The following is a 22,047-nucleotide window of genomic DNA, read 5'->3' as shown; positions in this document are numbered from 1 at the left end:
ACGGTGGGAGAAGCCGTAGCTGCCCTTCAACTTGAAAAGACACCAAACCAACCAACAAATCAACCCAAGAGAAGAAGAAGAAGTGGATCCCGGCGGGGTGGTTCGTTCCGAGTCTCTGCGGCGGGTCCCGCCGGGCCATCATCTCCCGGCCGATTGCGACTGTGGGGCCATGATGACCGGGGCCGGGGCCGGCAGCGCCAGCTCTGTCCTTTGCGTGGCCATCTGCGCCAGCACCGAGGTGGCCACGGCTTCGGCGGCCGAGCGGGCGCTGAGCCCGTTGGGGGCTGAGCTGTGCTGGATGACGGGGGCCGGGGAGCCCGTGGGCTCCGCGCTCTCCTTGGGGCTCTCTGCGCCATGGGAGGGAATAGGGAAACCGGGTTAGACAGGCAGGAAGTTGACAGTATATAAACCATACGTTTACATTATATGTATATGATAGATATATATATATGAGATAAATAATGAGTAAATAACAGCAGTAATTGACTTTAATTGGGCAGGGAGGATGCTCCTGTCACCCAAAGACCCAACTGTGATGCTTATTAGAAAGTTAATAGTATATAAGTAATACATTTAGATTATATTTGTATTATATGTAAATATAGGTAAATGAGATAGAATATAGGTATAATATATAATATAGGTGTAACATGTAATATATAATATAGGTGTAACATATATAATACAGGTGTAACATGTAATATATAATACAGGTGTAACATATATAATACAGGTGTAACGTGTAATATATAATATAGGTGTAATGTGTAATATATAATATAGGTGTAACATATATAATATAGGTGTAACATATATAATATAGGTGTAATGTGTAATATATAATATAGGTGTAACATATATAATATAGGTGTTATGTAACATATATTATATAGGTGTAATATATATTATATAGGTGTAATATATATTATATAGGTGTAATATATAACATATATAAAAATATAGGTAATATAGGTAAATTAGATCTAAAAACAGGTAAATGAGATAAATAAGCAAATAAGCAGGTAAATGAGATAGAATATATAAATATATATATATAGGTATAATATATAATATAGGTGTAATATATAATACAGGTGTAATATATATAATATAGGTGTAATATATAATATATATAAATATAGGTACTATAGGTAAAATATATATAAAAATGGGTAAATGAGATAAATAACACGCAAATAAGCAGCAGTGACTGACGTTCAATTGGGGCGGGAGGATGCGCCTGTCGCCCAACGACCCGACCGTGATGCTTATTAGAAAGTTAATAGTATATAAATACTACATTTCCATTATATTTGTATTCCAGGGCTGTTTGTGCCCTTTCCCCCGTTGTTTCACCTCCTTCGGGCCGGGGATTGGAAGCCGGGGATTTAAAACCCACGTGGCGGTGGGGAAAGGTCGAGCGGAGCCACAGAAGCGCTGGGCAAGGAGATTTACAGGGTATTGGGAACAAAGCAAGGTGATGGAAAAGGGGAGGGAAGGGGAAGAAGGGGTGGATTTTATGCGTTATCATCCATACGTGTGACGAATTCCTGTTGCTGGAAGCTCGGAGGGCAATGGGATGAACCGCACTGCGGAGCCAACACCCGGGGACACCGAGGGTTTCACAACCATTGGTGTAACGAGGGGAATAAACGGGCTCTGTGTCGCCCCACAAGGTGTTTCCGAGGCCGGGGGGCGGGGAAATTGGGGAGGAAAAAGCCTATTTCCTGGGGTTTATTGCGTTTTCCTTCCTTATTTCCATCCTGTTCATTTGGGCAGCGTCGGGGGCTCCAGCGTCCCCCTAAAAAACTTCGCGCAAATAAGCACGAGGGGCAATATGAGAACCCAGAGCGAGCGCTCAGCTCCGGGTTGATCATCATGAAATAATAAGCATTCAAGAATTTCAAAATATATATAAAAAGAGGGTTTTTTTCCTCCCAAACCTGAGCCGATTTGCTGGGAATGGGACGCAGGTGCCATTTACAGCCTGGCCCTTCCCGACTTCGGCTTTGCTTGCGATGGTTTATTGCTCTAGAGCGAATATCGAGCGCCGCTCTGGGTTGGGGAGATGCGTTTGTGCAGGTATTCCGTGCTAAATACGCTGCTAAATGGCGTAAAATGAATGTTAGGTCCAGCCTGTGTGGTCCTGCAGGACTCAGAGTCCTTCCCTTCGTGATTCGTGCGGGTTTTGTGTGCTTATAGCTAATTAAAGGGTGATAACGAGCGAAGCCGCCACTCACCGAGATAGCCCTGAGTCTTCTTCTGCAGCGCCGTGACCGGGCAGTCCTTGTGGGCCAGCAGGAGCTGCTTGAGCTGCGCCACCTCGTTCCTCAGCAGCGTCACCTCGTTCTAGGACAGAAACACAAGGACAACGGGTCAGGCTCGGGACAGCGGCCTCCAGCACCTACACACCCTAATTTGTCTTTTGTGAGGTTGGGGGATTAGCGTGGGAGACACGGAACGCGGTGTTTCCATCGCTGTCTCAATCATTTAATCCTGGATGTATCTTTGCCGGAGCCCTCCTGTTGATCACTTGAGTCAAACGCGCTCTTGGCTCCGAAGGAAAAGGAACCAGAGCGACGAGCTGAGTCTAAACCTGAGCCTCCGTGAGCTTAAAACCGGGTCTGCTCCCCTGAAAACCTTGTGGATTATTCTTCTATTGAAAAGTTTGGAGAAATGGGTGAAACTCTGTTAATTCTGGATTTTGGAATGGCCTGAGGAAAAGGTGGAAATTTGGGGTGATTTGTTCCCCAAAAAGGCATTGAACAGGCTGCCCAGGGCAGTGCTGGAGTCGCCATCCCTGGGGGGTTTAAAGGTGTTTAGATGAGGTTTAGGGTTCAGGTTTAGTGCTGGAGTTGGGTTCTGGTTGGATCGATGATCCTGGGGGTCTGTTCCAACCGAAATTATGATTCTGTGATTCTATGAAATTGGATGATGGTGGGAACACCTTGTAGAAGAGGAAATGGCCTCAAGTTGCACCTGGGGAGGCTGAGGGTGCAAATTTGGGGTGATTTCTGTCCCAAAGGGCACTGAACAGGTTGCCCAAGGCAGTGCTGGAGTCACCGTCCCTGGGGGGTTTAAAGGGGTTTAGATGAGGTTTAGGGTTCAGGTTTAGTGCTGGAGTTGGGTTCTGGTTGGATCGATGATCCTGGGGGTCTGTTCCAACCAACATTATGATTTTATGAAATTGGGGTGATGATGGGAAACATCCGGTAGAACAGGAAACAGTCTCAAGTTGCACGTGGGGAGGCTTAGGGTGCAAATTTGGGGTGATTTCTGTCCCAAAGGGCACTGAACAGGCTGCCCAGGGCAGTGCTGGAGTCGCCATCCCTGGAGGGGTGCACAGACGAGGGTCTCAGGGACATTTTAGTGCCAGCGTTGGGTGAACGGTTGGATCAATGACCTCGAGGGGCTCTCCCACCCCAAACCGACCCAGCGGCCGAGCGCCCGCGCACTCACGCTCAGCTGGATGTTCTGCGTGGTGAGCTCCTCGGCTTTCTTCTCCAGGGAGGAGACCCAGAGCTTGCGCTTCTGGCGGCAGCGCGAGGCGGCCGCGCGGTTGCGCTCCAGGAATCGCTGCCGCCGCTCGTCCGGGTCCTCGTCCGCCGTGCGGCGCCGGCGCCCGCCCGTGCTGGGGGTGGGCTGGGCGGGGGAAACCTGCGGGGAAAGGGAGAGGTTTGGGGAACAAGGCTCTGTGCGAATGGGAGACGCGCGGCGGCGCTCAAAGGGTTTGGGAAGAGACGTTGGGTTGTGGTTGGGGTGATAAAGGGATTTGGGTTATGGTGGGGATGGGGGTTTTTGGTAGCGTGGAGTGTCTTGTGAATTTATGGTGAGATCGCGAACCCCGCGAATGTGTGGGTATCAGGGGAATGAATGCAAGCCAACTCCTGCGCTCCGGCGGTGGCATCAGCAGGAGCTCCCTCTTCTCCGCGCGGAGGAGCTGACGCATCGCAGCGCCTGTCACCGAGGGCCACCCGCCGCCGCTCCGGTGGCCGTCTCGGAGTCGTGCGTGGGATGGGAGGGCAGCTCTGAGCCTCCCTTCCCCTTCCCTTCCCTCTCTTTTCCCTTCCCCTTCCCTTCCCTCTCTTTTCCCTTCCCCTTCCCTTCCCTCTCTTTCCCCTTCCCCTTCCCTTCCCTTCCCTCTCTTTTCCCTTCCCCTTCCCTTCCCTCTCTTTCCCCTTCCCCTTCCCTTCCCTCTCTTTCCCCTTCCCCTTCCCTTCCCTCTCTTTCCCCTTCCCCTTCCCTTCCCTCTCTTTCCCCTTCCCCTTCCCTTCCCTCTCTTTCCCCTTCCCCTTCCCTCTCTTTCCCCTCCCCTCCTTCTCCCCCCCTTCTTCCCCCTTCCCTTCCCTTCCCTTCCCTTCCCTTCCCTTCCCTTCCCTTCCCCTTCTTCTCCCTTCCCCTTCTTCTCCCTTCCCCTTCTTCTCCCTTCCCCTTCTTCTCCCTTCCCCTTCTTCTCCCTTCCCTTCCTTTTCCCTTTCTTTTCCCTTCCCCTTCCCTTCCCTAAACGCCCGTGGGCGCCGCAGAGGAATCCACCTTCATTTAACCCCACTTAAGACCATTCAAAAAGCACCTCACACCACAACCACTGCGGAGATTCCCCCGCGGAGGGACCAGGAGCATCAGCCCTGCTCCGACACACCTAACCAAGCACCTACGTGGGTTGAGCAACTCACTTCACGGAGCACAAACCCTTTGGAGCGCAAGATTCGCTTTAAGAATTAACACGGGTTCAATTTTCCCCAAGCACCCTCAGCTAAATGAGGCGAATGGGATGAAAGATCTCGTAAGGCGGCGCTTGAAGCCGTTTTGTTTCGGGAGAACAAAGGGAAAGTCACCGAGGGTCCTGCAGACGCGGCCGTGCCCTCCGCATTTACACCTCGGCACTTGCTATCGGGCAACATATGGATATTAAAGTCCTGGAGGCCAGCGAAGCGCCGGAGCAGGTGGCCACGCTGCTGGCATTGGGTTCGTTGGCAGGAGCCGATGGTGTTTAACCTCAGTAATTGAGCGGGGAGAGCGAAACATCCTTTCGAAACTCCCGAGCTCGTCAAGCAAATTAACGCATTGCGCAAGTTTTCTGCCCGGTTGGCGGCTGAGAGCATCGGTGCTAAAAACTGAGGGTTTTAACCCATTCTGCGATGCAGGAAGCTGTGAGGTTGGCCTCTTTTTTCCCCCTGGACACAAGATTCCAGGTGTGGTCTCCCCAGGGCAGAGCAGAGGGGCAGGAGAACCTCTCTGACCTACTGACCCCCCCCTTCTAACCCACCCCAGGTCCCATTGGCTTCCTGGCCACAAGGGCCCAGTGCTGGCTCAGCCCACAGCACCCGGGATTCCCAGCTGGTCTCCCATCCAAGCACTGAGCGGGCCCAACCCTGCTTAGCTTCCCAGATCAGGCATTCTTAGGGTGCTATGGCTGTATATATTATATATTTATACATATATATGTTCCCCAAGTATATCCTGGTAGTATCTGAACTAAACCCTGTTTCCAAGGGCAGAGCAGAGGGGCAGGAGAACCTCTCTGACCCACTGACCACCCCCTTCTAACCCACCCCAGCTACCATTGGCTTCTGCTGGTCTCCCATCCAAGTGCTGACCGGGCCCGACCCTGCTTAGCTTCCCGGATCAGGCATTCTCAGGGTGCTATGGCTGTATATATTATATGCACATCTATACGTTCGCCAAGTCTATCCTGATAGTATCTGAACTAAACCCTGTTTTCAAGGGCAGAGCAGAGGGGCAGGAGAACCTCTCTGACCCACTGACCACCCCTTCCAACCCACCCCAGGTCCCATTGGCTTCCTGGCCACAAGGGCCCAGTGCTGGCTCATGGTCACCCTGCTGTCCCCAGGACCCCCAGGTCCCTTTTCACCGCTCCAACAGCTCATTCCCAACTTATACAGGAACCTGGGGCTGCTCCTGCCCACTCAGCGTCTCCAGCGTGGTTTAAAGAGGAGCAAACCTGGGGCTGAGCCGGGGAAGGGGCGTCCGGGTGCTGCACGAGGATCTGGCTCTGCTCCGGCCGCGCCGGCACCATCGTGCTGGCCGAACCCACCACCAGGTTGCTGCCGTTGAGCGAGGAAGATGCCGTCAAGCTGGCCTTCAGCCTCTGCCAAAGGACAAGAGAAGGCATTAATGGGTCTGTTTTCTGTGCTGTTAAAGCTTAAATCGCTTTCTGCATCATCCAAGGTGCCGGGGAATGGGCTCTTTGGGGACTGCGGCTGTTTTGGATCCAAGAAACGAGCGACAGGATGAGAGGAAACGGCCTCAAGTTGCACCCGGGGAGGTTGAGGGTGGAAATTTGGGGTGATTTCTGCCCCAAAGGGCATTGAAGGCTGCCCAGGGCAGGGCTGTTGTCACCGTCCCTGGGGGGGGGTGAACAGGTGACATTCTTGGGGACATTCTAGCGCCAGGGTTGGGTTTGTGGGTGGATTAATGAGCTTGAGGGGTTTTTCCAACCAAAACTATTCTACAGTTCTATGTAAGAGGTGGGGTTGCAAACACCTCACCCCCATCTCAGCCAAATAAAACGGGGTTGGCCGCTCTGTTTGCAAACTTAATTTCGCTTCCCCCCCATCCGCGTTCACTTAATTTGAGCCAGGAGAGGAAAATTCTTGGCTAAACTTTAAATCCCAGAGCCCTGCGTGACAAAGCGTTCCCAGGACGCTCAGATTACAGCGCAGCATCTCCGCTCTCGGCGCTGCCCTCCCCGTGCCCACCTCCAACCCATCTGTTCTCTTGGAAGCAGAAGCCGCCGCTTTACGAAGCGGCCACGGTTAAGCTGGGCCCGAGGTTTTGTGTGGACGATAAGCCGCGCCTGAGCCTGCCAGAGCCGCAGTGCCCATTAGGCTGAGCTCCTGGTGGCGTCTGCGACACCTGCACTCGGTGCGGGGAGTTTTAGAGCAGTGGTGGCTCCTCGCGGAGGCAAAACCCAGAAGATGCGTTGTGGAGGAGCTGGGGGAGCCTTAGGGACAGCCCCGTGGAGGTGACACCTCTTGGCGTGCATGGGGACACTCACCATTTTGGCTTCGGAGTGAGCCGGGAGTCCCGAGGGTGAAACGGAGCCGCTGGTGTTGATGGGCGGCCCGGGGATGCCGGGAATGTTGGGCACCATGGGCATGGGGCGCGCCAGCTGCGGGGAGAGGGACACGCGGGTGTGGGGAGGCAAAGGCGCTCGGGCGGGCGCGCTGCGCGGCGGCTCCGTCGTAATTCCCCCCGCCGAGCGCATTGACAACCCCTGAGAAACGCTCGGGTTTCACTGCCGCCACCCGTCGCGCCGCCTGTCACCGAGGGCCACCCGCCGCTGCTTTGGTGGCCGTGGCGGAGTCGTGCGTGGGATGGGAGGGCAGCTCCGAGCCTCCCTTTCCTTTCCTTTCCTTTCCTTTCCTTTCCTTTCCTTTCCTTTCCTTTCCTTTCCTTTCCTTTCCTTTCCTTTCCTTTCCTTCCCCTTCTCTTCCCTTCCCTTTCTCTTCCCCTTCCCTTCTCTTCTCTTCCCCTTCCCTTCTCTTCTCTTCCCCTTTCGTTCTCTTCCCCTTCCCCTTCCCTTCTCTTCTCTTCCCCTTCCCTTCTCTTCCCTTCCCTTCTCTTCCCTTCCCTTCTCTTCCCCTTCCCTTCCTTTCTCTTCCCCTTCCCTTCTCTTCCCCTTCCCTTCTCTTCCCCTTCCCTTCTCTTCCCCTTCCCTTCCTTTCTCTTCCCCTTCCCTTCCCTTCCCTTCTCTTCCCCTTCCCTTCCCCTTCCCCTTCCCTTCCTTTCTCTTCCCCTTCCCTTCCCTTCTCTTCTCTTCCCCTTCTCTTCTCTTCCCCTTCCCTTCTCCTTTCGTTCTCTTCCCCTTCCCCTTCCCCTTCCCTTCTCTTCCCCTCCCCCTTCCCTTTCCCTTCTCTTCCCCTTCCCTTCTCTTCCCCTTCCCTTCTCTTCCCCTTCCTCTTCTCTTCCCCTTCCCTTCGCCTTCCCCTTCCCTTCCCCTTCTTCTTCCCTTTCTTTTCCCCTTTCCTTCCCTTTCCCTTCTCTTCTCTTCCCCTTCCCCTTCCCCTTTCCGCTCCCTTCCCTCCTAAACACAAAGAGTTTTCTCCTTCACCAAAGAAGGGAAACCCCCACCATTTCCAGGTGCCTTTATAACCCCTCAGGTTGCCGCACAGCAACCCCCGTCGTGTTCCATACGACCTTTCCGTGCCCTGAGCTACTCCGAGCTGCCCACGCCTCTCCCGCTCCGACACCGACGCCCCCGGTCCCCATTAACGTCTCAAACCCCAAGTCACACTCAGCAGGACCCACACGGGCGCTGGAGCCCCGGGAGATGCACAAACCACCCCCCCAAGTGCCAAAATCTACCCTGAGTTCCGCAGAAACCGCGACCCATCCCGTGTGTGCAAAGCACAACCAGCCAGGCCGACGCCGAGCGGGTCTTTAGCAAGCTGGCGACGTTAGGCTTGGCTTTTCCAGCCCGCAAAGACCAACATGTTCCCTGCAAGCTCCACTGGTTTCAGTGCAGGCGCACGCTGTTCCAAATGGAAGCGGCGAATCAGGGATCCAGCAGCTCCAGCCCTGGACCAAGGGCATGAGCCATCTGTCCGGGCACAGCGCTGTGCTTTTCCACACTTATTGCCCTCTAGTGCGATCCACACGTTATTACTGCCTTGCCAGAGCCGGGCCGGCCGCCCCCTCCTCCTTATTTTGCGCGGAGGGGAGATATACGCTCATTTTTGCAAAATGGAAGTGTCTGTGTGTATTTGGCAGGGGGTAAACCCCGTCCCCTCCGCTGCTGAGCTGCGTTGGAAGCTTTTCTTACCGATATAACCGAAGGCATCTGCACGGGAGGGCCTGGGAGGACGGGCATGGTCTGTCCGTTCGCGAGCTGCACCACGAGCGGGAGGGAACCTGTGGGAGACCTGGGGAAACAATTGGTGTTTCTATAGATTATTTCATGTAGTCCTGGGGGAGCTCGGGGGTACACGTGTGAATCGATTCGGGTTGGAGGATTTAGGCTCAGTGTCCCGGGGGACGGGAAGGGTGGGGAGGAAGGAGATGGCACCGTGGCGAATTCAAGGCACCGCGGGTCACTTTGCGGCGAGAAGCGGCGTTTCCACGCGTGCACCCCATCTCCATTCCGGGTGTCACCAACCCCGCCGCGCTCCGGCTGTCGAGTTTCTGGACTCGGCTTTTCTAGGAGAGCGGAGGAAAAGCCGCAGCTGATCCGCTCCGGGTGTTGGGGAGGGAAAGGGAGCGGTGTTTGGTCGCCCTGAGCCGGTGACGGCGCAGCCGGGAGCCGAGTGGAGGCAGAGAAGAGCCGCGGCGAGCCTGGCTATGGGAGGAGGGGAAGAAACGCTGCTGCTTCCAATAATTTGCTGCTGCGGAGAGCGGGGAAGGGGACGGACAAAGCGCTGGGTGACACGGGCTGGGGACAAAGAGCGGCCGCGGGTCGGAGCGGGGAGTTCAACGCGCCAATAACTCAGGCTGGAATGTTTAAGGCTGCCTGGGGAACGCCAACGTGGCGGCTTCTCCATTCATTTCTATGGGGCGGCGCGAACCCTCCGAGGAGGCTTTGAAAAGCTCAGCCTAACGAGGGCGAGTTCCAGGGAGGTCACAGCCTCCCCCTCCATCTCTGTCACGATGACAAGCCCGGCGCGGCCATAACGAAGGGACCCTCGTTAAATCCGCAGCCCGAGCTCTCTGCAATCAGGGATCCACCCCCACGGGCAGATAAAATCCTATTAAAGCCCAGCTTACTCCAGCGCTGAGATTTGCGCCTTTGAGCTTGAGGGGACTCGGTTCCAACCTGCTCCGGGTTAGAAAAGGAGCACAATGGCCTTTCCAAACCCCGGGACAATCGCTTAACCCCTTAATGCCTCCAGACAGGATTTAAAACTTATTCGGGAAGTCGGGATTGATGGTGCCAGAGGGGTCAGGGCAAAAAACACATGCGAAAATATGAACTGACAGCCAAAATCATACAAATGGCTTGGTTAATGTAAGGAGGCAGCCTCAAAGAAGGGTGATTAGCGAGAGGCCAAGAGCACGGCACAAAAGCAGCATCCTGACACTTCAAGAAGAGAAGCGCAGCTAAATATGCGTCTCCCGAGGGCTCCGTGTGTTTCCTGCATCCTCCAGGCTCCCGGCTTTGATTTGCAGGGCCGGGGCTGCTCGATGCATCGCAGCGAGAGCTCCGGAGCCGCCGCCGCGCGTCGTTACACGGGGAAAGGAGCGGAGGCCTTAGATGTGCGGAACAGAGCGGGCGCTGAGCAGGGAGGATGCGGGAGGTCGCGCTTCAGAGGCAACAGCTCGTTGGAGAAAATCCCAACGCCGTTTAGATCCAGACGGTTTCCTACGGCCGGAAAAGCCACTTGGGAGCTCAGACAACGAGCGTCGTGTCACCGTGTTTGGGGACGGGGTTTAATTTCTCCCGGCGGCGAGTTTGGCCTCGTTTCGTTCCGCTACGACAATTAGTTCGGCTTCTGGAGGCAGCGCTGCAACGAGGCGCTTACGGCCAACCACCTCGGTGGTTGTGGTAATCAAGGAGCTCGTTTAGGTCGCTAATTAGCGGGCGGGAAGCCTGGCGATGCGCACTTACCCCAGCTGTCGGTTGGCGGGGGGCGCCTGGGTGATGACGGAGGTCGGGGAGGGCAGCGTGGGGTGCAGGGGGTCGTAGCCCAAGTGCAGCGGCAGCGAGCCGGGCCGGACGATGGTCGGAGTCGGCGTGGAAATGATGACGGGCTTGGGGACGACCTCCTAGACAAAAGGAGACGCGCTGTTACCCGTTAGCGTCGCGATGGCCCGGCCGGCTCTTCCTTTTAGGGTGGTAAAAGACATTCGGTGAAAATGAAGGCAGCAACTACGGCGCAAAGGGAGCCTGAAATTCAGATCTGGGGATTCAAATGAGGGTCTAGGGTGGGCGGTTATTCAGGCCCGTGTGTCCCCAGGGCATGGGGACATCCTGGAGGAGATCAGTGATGTGTTTGGCACTTTGGCCCAGCAGAAACGCGTTGCTAAGGGGAGCAGAGAGGTCTCCCCATCAGCTGAACCCACGCAACGTGGGTTTTAGAGAAGCTTTTCTATCCCCTTCTGAAATGAGATGAACCTCACAAGCCCAAATGAGGCCTTGGCACCCAACTAAGAGTCACAGAATGGTTTGGGTTGATGGGACCTTCAAATGTCACCAGGGACATCGTCACCAGCTCAGGTTGCTCCAGCCTGGCTTGGGGTGTCTCCACCACCTCTCTGGCCAACCTGGGGTCTCACCACCCTCAGCGGCCAAAACCTCCTTGTATTTAACCCAAATCTCCCCTCTTTTTGTTTAAACCGATCACCCCTTCCTACCACAATGGGCGCTGTTCAAATGTCCATCCCCATCATCCCTATCGCAATGGGTGCTGTTCAAACATCCGTCTCCACCATCCCTACTGCAACGGGCGCTGTTCAAAGGTCCATCCCCATCATCTCTACCGCAATGGGTGCTGTTCAAAGGTCCATCCCCATCATCCCTACCGCAATGGGTGCTGTTCAAACATCCGTCTCCATCATCCCTACCACAATGGGCGCTGCTCAAAGGTCCAACCCCATCATCCCTACCGCAATGGGCGCTGCTCAAAGGTCCATCCCCATCATCTCTACCGCAATGGGCGCTGTTCAAAGGTTCATCCCCATCATCTCTACTGCAACGGGCACTGTTCAAAGGTCCATCCCCATCATCTCTACCGCAACGGGTGCTGTTCAAAGGTCCATCCCCATCATCTCTACCGCAATGGGCGCTGCTCAAAGGTCCATCCCCATCATCTCTACCGCAACGGGTGCTGTTCAAAGGTCCATCCCCATCATCTCTACCACAACAGGCGCTGTTCACAAGTCCGTCCCCATCATCTCCGTGGCCCCTCCGTCCCCTCCCTCCCCAGAGCGGGGCGGGGGACAGCAGGGACCCGGGGACACCCACCTTGTCCCTGTGGTGCGGGGACGGGGGGCGGGAGGCCGGGCTGTCTGGTGGGGACGAGTCCACGTCCACCGGCTCCTCCTCCTTGATCCTGACGTCCGGGGTGGATGGCAGAGACATGTCCAGGGCTCCGGCGCTCTGCGGGGAGACCAACAGGGCTTGGAACGGGGACAATAAACCCGTGTTGGCTGCGGAACACGCGGTGGCTCCCGGAGCAAGCGCCACAGCTCCCAGTTCTTGCCAAATTGTTATTTATTCGGACCCAAGCAACATCTGGGAGCCCGAGGCCTCCGTCTCCGTTTGGAGAGCAAAGACGCTCCCTGCCCCAGATGGCACCGTTTTGTGGTTTCTCAGTAACACACACACAATTCTTTCCATGGGTTGGGTGGCTTTTTCCCCCCTTTTTCTTATATAAAAGCAGAACAGGTAACAAAGCCAAACGCCTGCGAGTTCCAGAAGGCGCTTTCATTCACAGCAGAGCCGTAAAGCATTGTATAAATCAGCCTGAATTATTTTATTGCCCGATTATCAAAAGCAAACAAAGAGCCATGCGAGTTATTAAATATCTATGAGCGCCCCATTAAAATAAAACCCGACCATATGCCTGGACCTGGCGACGAGCCCCAGCTTCCCGGAGCACACACGGGCCCCATTTTAACCAGTTACCCCTTTACTGGGGGGGGAAAGGAACAAGGGGACAAGGGGACTAAACTGAGCTGGGACTAAATTGAGTTGGGACTAAATTGAGCGGGGACTAAATTGAGTTGGGACTAAACTGAGCGGGGACTTCTCCCCGAGGAGGAAGAGAAGAGGTGGGAGACGCCAGCGAGCGCGACCCCGACTGCGGATGCTGCGTTAGGCTGGGATCCACTCCCTAAATCAGTCCTGACGGCTGTTTGTCCGTCCTGCGCCCTCCGCAATCAATCCTTGAGCGTCCAACCTCAACCTCCTCCGCTTTGCTGCAGTTTAATTCTCCGGAGGGAGGGGAAAATTGCGGCAAGGGGGTGAATCCGGGCGCCTGCGGATGCTGTGGATGGGGCTGCGGCTGCTCCGCTGTGATTTACGCGGTAACCGTTTACCTGCCCTCTGCAGCAGAGAATCGCAAAAGGAGAAGGGATTAACATGCAGGGAAGTCTCGAACCACTTAAAGCGCCTCCAGGGAAGCTCCCGCTGCGCCTCTGGTTTTAATTAACGCTGGTGCGGAGACCACCCTTGGAGCCCAAGGACAAAACGCACGGCCGAACGGCGAGAAACGCGGCTCTGGTCGGAGACAAAGCACAGATGCGATTTGGGGAGGGATAAACGCTCCTAACGCCCGCAGAAAGATTGAGACTGCAGTATTCCTAAAGCAAAAATCATTATAAAAAGAGGGAAATATGGGAGCGGGACACGGAGCTGCAGCCCCGGGGCGGGAGGTGGGTGGTCTCAGGTTTCAAATGAATGGGGTTGCTCAATGGTTTGGATGCGAAACCACGAAGGCAAAGCTACCTTGGGGTCTGGGCTGCGGAGAACAAAAGGCAGGGAGTGGAGAGCATAAAACGCCCCTCGTAGCAATGAGAGATGAGAGAGCAATTCCTGCTTTCAAGAGCCCCGTTAGGATGAGCGGCTCGAGAGCCAGGGTTCGGTTTGAATTCCGAACCCCTCCGTCCCCCATCTCGGTGAAGATTTACGCGGTCGAGCTCCCGCAGTTGATTTCCGAGCAGCGCCGCTGACTGCGAGCGTATGGACGGCCATACATCAATTTAGTAAATGTATGTGCCAGCCTAAGAGCCCAACACGCAGCTGCTGCTCCCGGGGAGGGGTGGAAACGGCCTTAATTAGCTCCTATCTGACGAGATCCCGTTGTCCTTCAGACCCGGGGCTGGCGGGGGCAGCGGAATCGATGCCGTTGGCGTACGAGGCGGCTCTTTGTTAGAAAAAGCCCTTTCTCTATGCGAACGCACCCGATACGGCTCCAGTTTGAAAGGCGGGCGGTTGAGCTGGGTCCTGTCCCTGCCCATTGCACCGCGGGATCATCATAATTGAGGATTTAGATCCCCGGGGGGATTTTTGCTGGATTTTTGTATTTAACAGCATCCTGCATCTCCTCCCGAGGTGCGAGGTATTTCGGGTACCGCGTTCCTTCGGTCTTTTTAAAGCCAAAGGAACAATGAAGCATTAAACCCCGCTCCGGGCAGGCTTTGCGTTGCAGAACACGCAGCCAAAATGACCCGAATCGATCAACTAAAGCCCCGTGTGATGCAGAATATGAAATCCCAGACCACGCTGTGTTATCCTACACCATAGGAGTGGCACTGTCCCCAACTCCATCGCCCCCCAAAACGGCTCCTGGATGATTCCGCAGCCCCGTGGCCCCCGGTTCTTGCCTTTTTGTCGTCATCCTCGGCCGCCCTCTTGAAGTCGTGCTCGAAGGAGCTGGCGAGCTCGTTGAACAGCCCCACTTCCTCGCAGTTCTTCAGGAACCGCGTCGGGGTCGGCGTTTGATCTGTGGGGCAGAAAACGCGAGCAGCGGGTCAGAAAACAGCCTGCAAATTCACATTTAACACCCCAATTCCCCCCCCGGGGGTCTATAACAAGCGTTCTCTGCTTTGGGGGAGATGTTTCCTCGCTAAGGTGTCGTGTTTGCAAAGAAAATGACAATTCCCGAAAGGGAAAATAATATATTTAGGATTTTATTGCTCTGTTTAAAGAAATGAAGGTAGAGGGTGGACTAAATGACCTTTAAAGGTCCCTCCCAAGCGGAACTATGCGGTGGTTTAATGAAATGAGGGTTGCAGCGAGTGCCGTGCAGTGATTTCTGCGCAATCTGTGCCGATTCAGCCGAATTGCGGCTGCAAGGAAGGAATTGGGATGGTTTGATCTCCCCGAAATGGATCTGAAAATACAGAGTGGTGAGAGGGGGAAGATGAAGAGATTTGGGCCCCCCGGTGCCGGCACCGAACATTAAAATACATCCCGGGACAGACACATTTAGGCACAAAGCTCCCGGGGTAGTCTGAGCCTGAGCTGCTGCACAAACCAATGGTGCAGATGAGCTTGAGCGACACAAAAACCTCCGCGAGTCCCTTCCAACCCCAATTCTTGTGTCATTTATGAAATAGCCCATTAGATTCACACCGGGCAGCGGCACAGTCCCCGAAGCCTTCGGGAGCGACTCCGGCCTCGCCACAGCAGGACTTAAGCTTTACTTCCAGCCTAACTTCAAACCGCGCCTATGGGTTTTGTTAATAAAGCCAAAGCCACTTCCGAGCGCACTTTGGTTCCCCAAAAATCTCTCTTTGTTAAACCAGGGAACTTTAGCAACATAAGATCTCAGCCTAAGGGTGTTTATTCCGGGGCTTTAGTGGCACTTGGGATCTTTTTGGACCATTTAGGACCAACTCAGGGCCTAAATCTCCAGCATAAGCTTTCCCCAAACCGTGGAACCTCCCTCTTCTCATCGCTCCCCGATTCCTAATTCCTCCCCCCAAGGAATTTCACCCCCAAAATGCAGGTTCCTGTTTCAATGAGGGAGAACAATTCTTTACGACTCTCATTAGCTTAACGAAGGATCCTCCTGCTCGTTAACGCTCGGCACAAAGCAAGAGAACAAGAAAAACCCAGACGCGAAATGGTGGCTTAAAAAGAAATCCATGGGGAATGTAGGGCAGGGAACCCACACTAAAGCCTGGCAGCTCCAGAGCTCGGCCTGGGAAAGCCTGGCTTAACTAGGCTGGTCCTGCACTGACCACGGGAAATAAGTCTGGGGTTTATTTAGTGTTTAACCCCAGATAAACCCACTGGCCAGCCCAGAGGAGTTGGGGAGGGGTAAACCCGACCTACTGCCGCTCCTTGCGCTAAACCCGACCTACTGCCGTTCCTTGCGCTAAACCCGACCTAAACCCGACCCGCTGCTGCTCCTTGCGCTAAACCCAACCTAAACCGAACCTGACACTGTTCCTTGCGCTAAACCCAACCTACTGCTGCTCCTTGCACTAAACCTGACCTACTGCTGTTCCTTGCGCTAAACCCAACATGCCGCTGCTCCTTGTGCTAAACCCGACCTGCCGCTGCTCCTTGCGCTAAACCCGACCCGCCACTGCTCCTTGCGCTAAACCCGACCTAAACCAAACCCGACGCTGCTCCTTGTGCTAAACCTGACTTGCTGCTGCTCCTTGTGCTAAACCTGACCCACTGCTGTTCCTTGTGCTAAACCTGACCCACTGCTGTTCCTTGTGCTAAACCTGACCTACTGCTGCTCCTTGTGCTAAACCTGACCCACTGCTGTTCCCTGCGCTAAACCCGACCTACTGCTGCTGTTCTTTGCGCTAAACCCAGCCTGTTTCAGCCTGGCTGCAGAACACGCTTGTCTGGGACCAGCAAACAGGAGGATGGGACCGGACCCAGTGCTGCTCCCCCCGATTTAAACCCAGCTTTAGCGAGCTAAGCCGAGCCTCCCGCTCTGCGCCCTCTTTAGAAATGGGGTGAGTGAAGGACAAAGCCCTTTAGGAACCAGAGGTTACAAGGGACCAAGGAGGTGGGAGAATATCTGTGAGCGGCAAGGATGCGCTGCCAGACAATATAGAGATGTTTAGATTGGGTTTGGCTCGATCTGATAGAGGCCGCGATGAGCGGCCAATCTGCAATCACACTCGGCAGCGTTTTAATTTATTAACTCAAGAAAATCGCCACCTGGGCTGGGGAGAGGAACCCGGCTTTGTTAGACTCGGTTCATCGTCCTCAAAGCACAAGCGGCGACGCGAGAGGCCTCGCGGCCATAAATCTCCCAGCCTTAATAAAAAGGGCGAGCGCTAAGAAGGAATAGAATTAAAAAAAAAATGCAAAAATCCCCACAAAACTTGATACTACCATAAAAAAGGGGAAAAAAAGAGCTCTGGAAGCCTCTGGCTTTCCTCTCCTCCTGATTAAATGCAGATCACAAGGGGTTTTATGGGCGGCGGGGACGTGTTGCGGTGCATCTGGTGCTGGTGTATTAATGGGCGCATACCTGCGATGATGACGGAGTCGGTTCGAGCCGGGCCGAATTTCAATGTCATCTCATGCTTGTGTTTATGAACCGCCAGGTGGTCCTCGTTTGTGAACCTCTGAAACGAAACAAGCGCCAAAATGGGGGGTAAACGGTGTTTTCGGGGGGTGTTTGATGGGTCCGTCCTGCAGCCGAGCGTTGAGCAAAAGCAGAGTGGGATGGGTTGCTTTAAAACGCAGCCGTTCCGCGGGGTTTCTGGGGGAGAAATGGTGTTAATAATGGGGGGTTTTAAGCGCCGGAGCCATAAGGGGACGCAGTGAGATGCGCCGCTTTATCATTGGGTGACGGGGGGGACGAATTCGGCGCTATCGGGGGGTCACAAAGGGTGTTTTCGGGTGGTTTTGGAGAGCGGAACGTGCGTTTTATTCGCCGTCGCAAATCCCACCTGCGGGAGAATCCAGGGATAAGAATCAATTGGGGTTTTAAGGGAGGAACGCGGACAAAGGGGCTCAATCGCCCTTGGGAGGATGGAGGCAGGGAGGGGGTTAACGAGCAGCATCCTAACGACCCCGCCATGGATTGGCCTCTCCTAATAGACTGCGACAAACCCTTTGTACCGCAGCGTTTTCGGCGCTCGCTTCGGCGTCTCCAGCGCGCGGTTCCCCTTTCCCCCCTTAGTTTCCTCCAATTCTCTCCTTAAACCACCCACCGAATGAATCAACGCAAAGCCACCTGTTCCGGGTGACGAGCTGGAGCGCGACCCCCCCCGTTTTCACTCACTTCCCGATGCTTATTTATGAGTTAATTGCGGGTTTTCCTTGATTTCTTTGCCGCGGAGACATTTGGGGACGTCGCATCCATCTTCCCCCGAGCCACAGTTACAACCGCATTATGCAAAGCGCCCTTCAAACGCATCGATGGTGACTTAACCGGCGCTCGGGGTGAAAGAAATTAAAGATATCAGGGTTTTAAGGGGGAAAAACAACGAGGTTTTTACCTGCAGTCCGGTTTTGCTATAAATAAAGCTTAAATAGCATTTACCGACGGTTTTGCTAAGCGCACCCCGATTCGGTTCCGCTCGTTTTCCGGAATAGAGACGCAAATCTCGGCGCCGCCGAACAAAGGGACAAAAGGGAAAGGGTCGTTTCACATTGTGCCATAAAGGGGAGTGGGGGAGATGTTTTGTCACCTTCCCAACCCAAAACCACCCTGGGTTTTAACGTTTTTGGTTGTTGAGGAGGAAAATGGGTGGGTTGGGGTAAGCGGGGAGAAGGGAATGGGGTTGCGAGGAGCAGGTTTGGGGTGGATATTGAGCACAATGCAGGGGCGGGGGGCGAGGAAAGGAGCCAAAGGCACAAAATCCCCAATTCTCCAACTCATTTTTGTAGCGGCAAAGGAATTTTTAGGGAGATTTTTAAGCGAGAGGACGAGGGAGGGAACTCGGTGCCGCTCCCCCCCGCAAACCCGGCTTTGCTACCTCCGGATTTATGAGGATCTTTCATTTCGCTCCAGTTTTTATGCTATTTTTTTGCCGTTTTTTTGCTTGTTTCTAGGGCGCTTTTCCTTCTCGGGGTGCGGTTACGGCTCTATTTAACATCTTTATGTGGCTCCCGGCTCGGGAGCTCTCTGTGCAATGCACACAGACACCATATATCTTTCCATATGCATTTGCAAGCGCCCAGAGCCGGCGGCCGAGTCTGGCACCGGGGTTCTAAATCATCTCCTTTAACACACAGCACCAAGCAGGGGGGTGCAAAAAAGGAAGGGGGGGGTTGGAATGAGTTAAAGCCACAGCGCCGGCTTTAATATTTAATCTCCCTCCATCAGCGGCTGACACGCAGCGGTGTTATTGCAGCCGCTATTTTGCGGGCGTCGGGATTAAAAAGACGGAGCCTCTTTGGGGCTCGGAAGCTTCGCGCTGCGGGAAATCAGCCCTGATTTGGGGGTTTTTCGCCCTCCTCGGTGCCAAGCGATGGGGTTTGGGGTTGATTTGGTTGGATTCGATCTGGGTTTTTGGAAGGAGCGGCGATCTCGGCTGGGCAAGCCGCGTTCTTTACTCACCGGGCTGCGACAGCTCCATGAATAAATGCGCTCGTTTAAAGGGTATTTAATAGGACACAACGCTTCCAGCTGGACCCACACACCAGCTCCATCAGAACTAATGCAGGATGCTCATTTTTAGTCGAGATTTAATAATAATAAGGGTTTTTATTGGCTTTTCTCCAACCTACGAGTGCGTTGGATGCTGTGGGTGTCGGGGTCCTTGTGGCTCCCAACAGCTTTTTAACCTTAACAGTGATTTCTGGGTTTTAATAGAGCACCAAGTGTGGGGTTTGTAAAATAGGGGTTTTTACCTTGGTGAGCCCCGGTACAGCCAAACCTGTCCCCATCAGGCTCATCACACGGCTGAATTAATCATAATTAACACGCTGCCGTTAACGCGGGGAAGCTCAAGCGCCGCTCCAACCATCATCCCGGCATAGAAACGCGGTCCAGACACCTGGATACGGAGGTGGGGGAACAAAAGGCAGCGGCACCTGCGTGGCGACCGAGGTGAAAGCGCCGCGCTACGTGCGGTCCGGCGTGGATAAGCCGAGCTTAAAGTCACCCCATTTAAAACCTCGCGCGAGGTTCGGTTTGCAAAGCCCGGGCTGCCCATCCATCCTGCCCTGACGGGGCTCAGATGGATCCGCAGCCACGACGGCCGCGGTAACGAATGCGGGGTCACGGGCGCCCCCGGGGACCCGAAGGTGACGGCGCTGAGTGATGTGACCCCCTGGCAACCCCCCCTGAGGTTCTGGCGCAGATCTGGGCTCCGTCTCACCCATGTGAGCAATGACAACGATAATTCCCTCCCTGGCGGGGAGGCTGTAAGGATTAATTCGCTAATGCGTGTAAAGTGCCCCGATACCGGAGTGATTCATGGATTTTAAAGGCCGGGGGGACCATTACAATTATGTGAATCCCCAGATGGGCCCCTTTCCATGGGCGAGGAGGAGATAACGCCGCAAAAGACTTGTTGGTTTGAAAGAATGCGCCCACCAAAGCGGCTCATTTTTACACACTTACGGGAGACGACGCACTAAGATTTTGGAGCCGGTTCCTCCCCGGGGGTCCCCCAGGTTTCCAAAGAGCTCGGAGCCCGGGAAGAGCTCGCGGTGATGATTTTTGGAGGTGGCTCCGGTTTACCGAGGTGGTTTGGGTGGTAGCGTCTTATTGCTCGAGGAGGGAAGAGCCGGAGCCTCTGCGAGGATAAATGAGAAGAGCGAGGGTTTAAGAGGCATCAGCCCAAGTGTAAAGCGTTAAGCAGATCGTGTGTTGCACGTATGGGTGTTTAAAGAGCTGCGGAGCGCACAAAGGGTTTTGCGGGAGGGGGAGCAGCTGCGGGTTTTATAGCCAGGATGCCCGAGCCAAGGTCATTCCAGCCCCGTTTGCACGGGGGAGGAACAAAAAGGACCTGAGCGGGAGGTAAAGGATGGGAAGGGCGGCTCGGTGGCCGCTCGGGGTTGTGCTGCGGCTCCAGCGCTGCGGCAAAGCGTGGGCGACGAGACCCCCGGCGCCTTCGCGGCTCGGGGGCGGCGGGAAAAGCTCGGTTGTGCTCGCTCGGTGCTGTGGAAACGCAAAAGGAGGCAACGTCGCTTTGGGGGGAGCGGGTTGGGTGCGTTTTGGGCAGGGCAGCCCCCAAAAACCGCAGGGAAGAGGAACCTGAAGGGGTGGTTTGGGCGGGGGGGACTGCGGGGGCCCAGTGGTTGTGCCTCTTGCTTTACAGACCTGTGTACGTACAGACCTGCATACATACCATATATACAAACTGTGTACGTACAGACCTGCATACATACCATATATACAAACTGTGTACATACAGACCTGCGTGCATACCATATATACAAACTGTGTACATACAGACCTGCATGCATACCATATATACAGACCTGTGTACATACAGACCTGCATGCATACCATATATACAAACTGTGTACGTACAGACCTGCATACATACCATATATACAAACTGTGTACATACAGACCTGCATGCATACCATATATACAAACTGTGTACATACAGACCTGCATACATACCATATATACAAACTGTGTACATACAGACCTGCATACATACCATATATACAAACTGCGTACATACAGACCTGCATACATACCATATATACAAACTGTGTACATACAGACCTGCGTGCATACCATATATACAAACTGTGTACGTACAGACCTGCATACATACCATATATACAAACTGTGTACATACAGACCTGCATGCATACCATATATACAAACTGTGTACATACAGACCTGCGTACATACCATATATACAAACTGTGTACATACAGACCTGCGTGCATACCATATATACAAACTGTGTACATACAGACCTGCATACATACCATATATACAAACTGTGTACATACAGACCTGCATACATACCATATATACAGACCTGTGTACATACAGACCTGCGTACATACCATATATACAAACTGTGTACATACAGACCTGCATTCATACCATATATACAAACTGTGTACATACAGACCTGCGTGCATACCATATATACAAACTGTGTACATACAGACCTGCATACATACCATATATACAGACCTGTGTACATACAGACCTGCGTACATACCATATATACAAACTGTGTGCATACAGACCTGCGTACATACCATATATACAAACTGTGTGCATACAGACCTGCATACATACCATATATACAAACTGTGTACATACAGACCTGCGTGCATACCATATATACAAACTGTGTACATACAGACCTGCATGCATACCATATATACAAACCTGTGTGCATACAGATCTGCGTACATACAGACCCACGTACATACCATACATACAAACTGTGTACATACAGACCTGTATACATACAGACCTGCGTACATACCATATATATACAAACCTGTGTACATACAAACCTGTGTACATACCATCCATACAGACCTGTGCACATACAGACCTGTGCACATACAGACCTGCGTCCATACCATACATACAAACCTGTGCACATACAGACCTGCGTCCATACAGACCTGTGCACATACAGACCTGCGCACATACCATACATACAAACCTGTGCACATACAGACCTGTGCACATACAGACCTGCGTCCATACAGACCTGCGTCCATACCAG

General features: G+C 53.8%; 1 protein-coding gene across 12 annotated transcripts in view; it reads right to left on the bottom strand.

Moving 5' to 3' along the window:
• The window catches only part of LOC136113733 (cyclic AMP-dependent transcription factor ATF-7), a 54,991-nt gene continuing 32,944 nt past the window's right edge, over nucleotides 1–22,047 (bottom strand). For 10 of the 12 annotated variants that reach the window (XM_065858932.1, XM_065858933.2, XM_071799913.1 and 7 more), the window contains 10 exons: nucleotides 16,905–17,001; nucleotides 14,284–14,402; nucleotides 11,921–12,055; nucleotides 10,565–10,722; nucleotides 8,786–8,885; nucleotides 7,019–7,132; nucleotides 5,963–6,109; nucleotides 3,460–3,657; nucleotides 2,241–2,349; nucleotides 1–347 (listed from right to left, as the gene is read on the bottom strand). In XM_065858932.1, the coding sequence (XP_065715004.1) occupies nucleotides 139–347; nucleotides 2,241–2,349; nucleotides 3,460–3,657; nucleotides 5,963–6,109; nucleotides 7,019–7,132; nucleotides 8,786–8,885; nucleotides 10,565–10,722; nucleotides 11,921–12,055; nucleotides 14,284–14,402; nucleotides 16,905–17,001 (1,386 nt within the window). In that variant the 3' untranslated portion in view covers nucleotides 1–138. Of the gene's footprint in view, nucleotides 348–2,240; nucleotides 2,350–3,459; nucleotides 3,658–5,962; nucleotides 6,110–7,018; nucleotides 7,133–8,785; nucleotides 8,886–10,564; nucleotides 10,723–11,920; nucleotides 12,056–14,283; nucleotides 14,403–16,904; nucleotides 17,002–17,663; nucleotides 17,771–19,952; nucleotides 20,128–22,047 lie in introns of those variants that run through there. The other 2 variants (XM_065858937.2, XM_071799914.1) reach the window with 2 other exon arrangements.

The sequence above is a fragment of the Patagioenas fasciata genome, chromosome 28, assembly GCF_037038585.1.
Source record: "Patagioenas fasciata isolate bPatFas1 chromosome 28, bPatFas1.hap1, whole genome shotgun sequence".
Classification (NCBI taxonomy): Eukaryota; Metazoa; Chordata; class Aves; order Columbiformes; family Columbidae; genus Patagioenas; species Patagioenas fasciata.
This window is presented reverse-complemented; position numbering and strand designations above follow the sequence as displayed.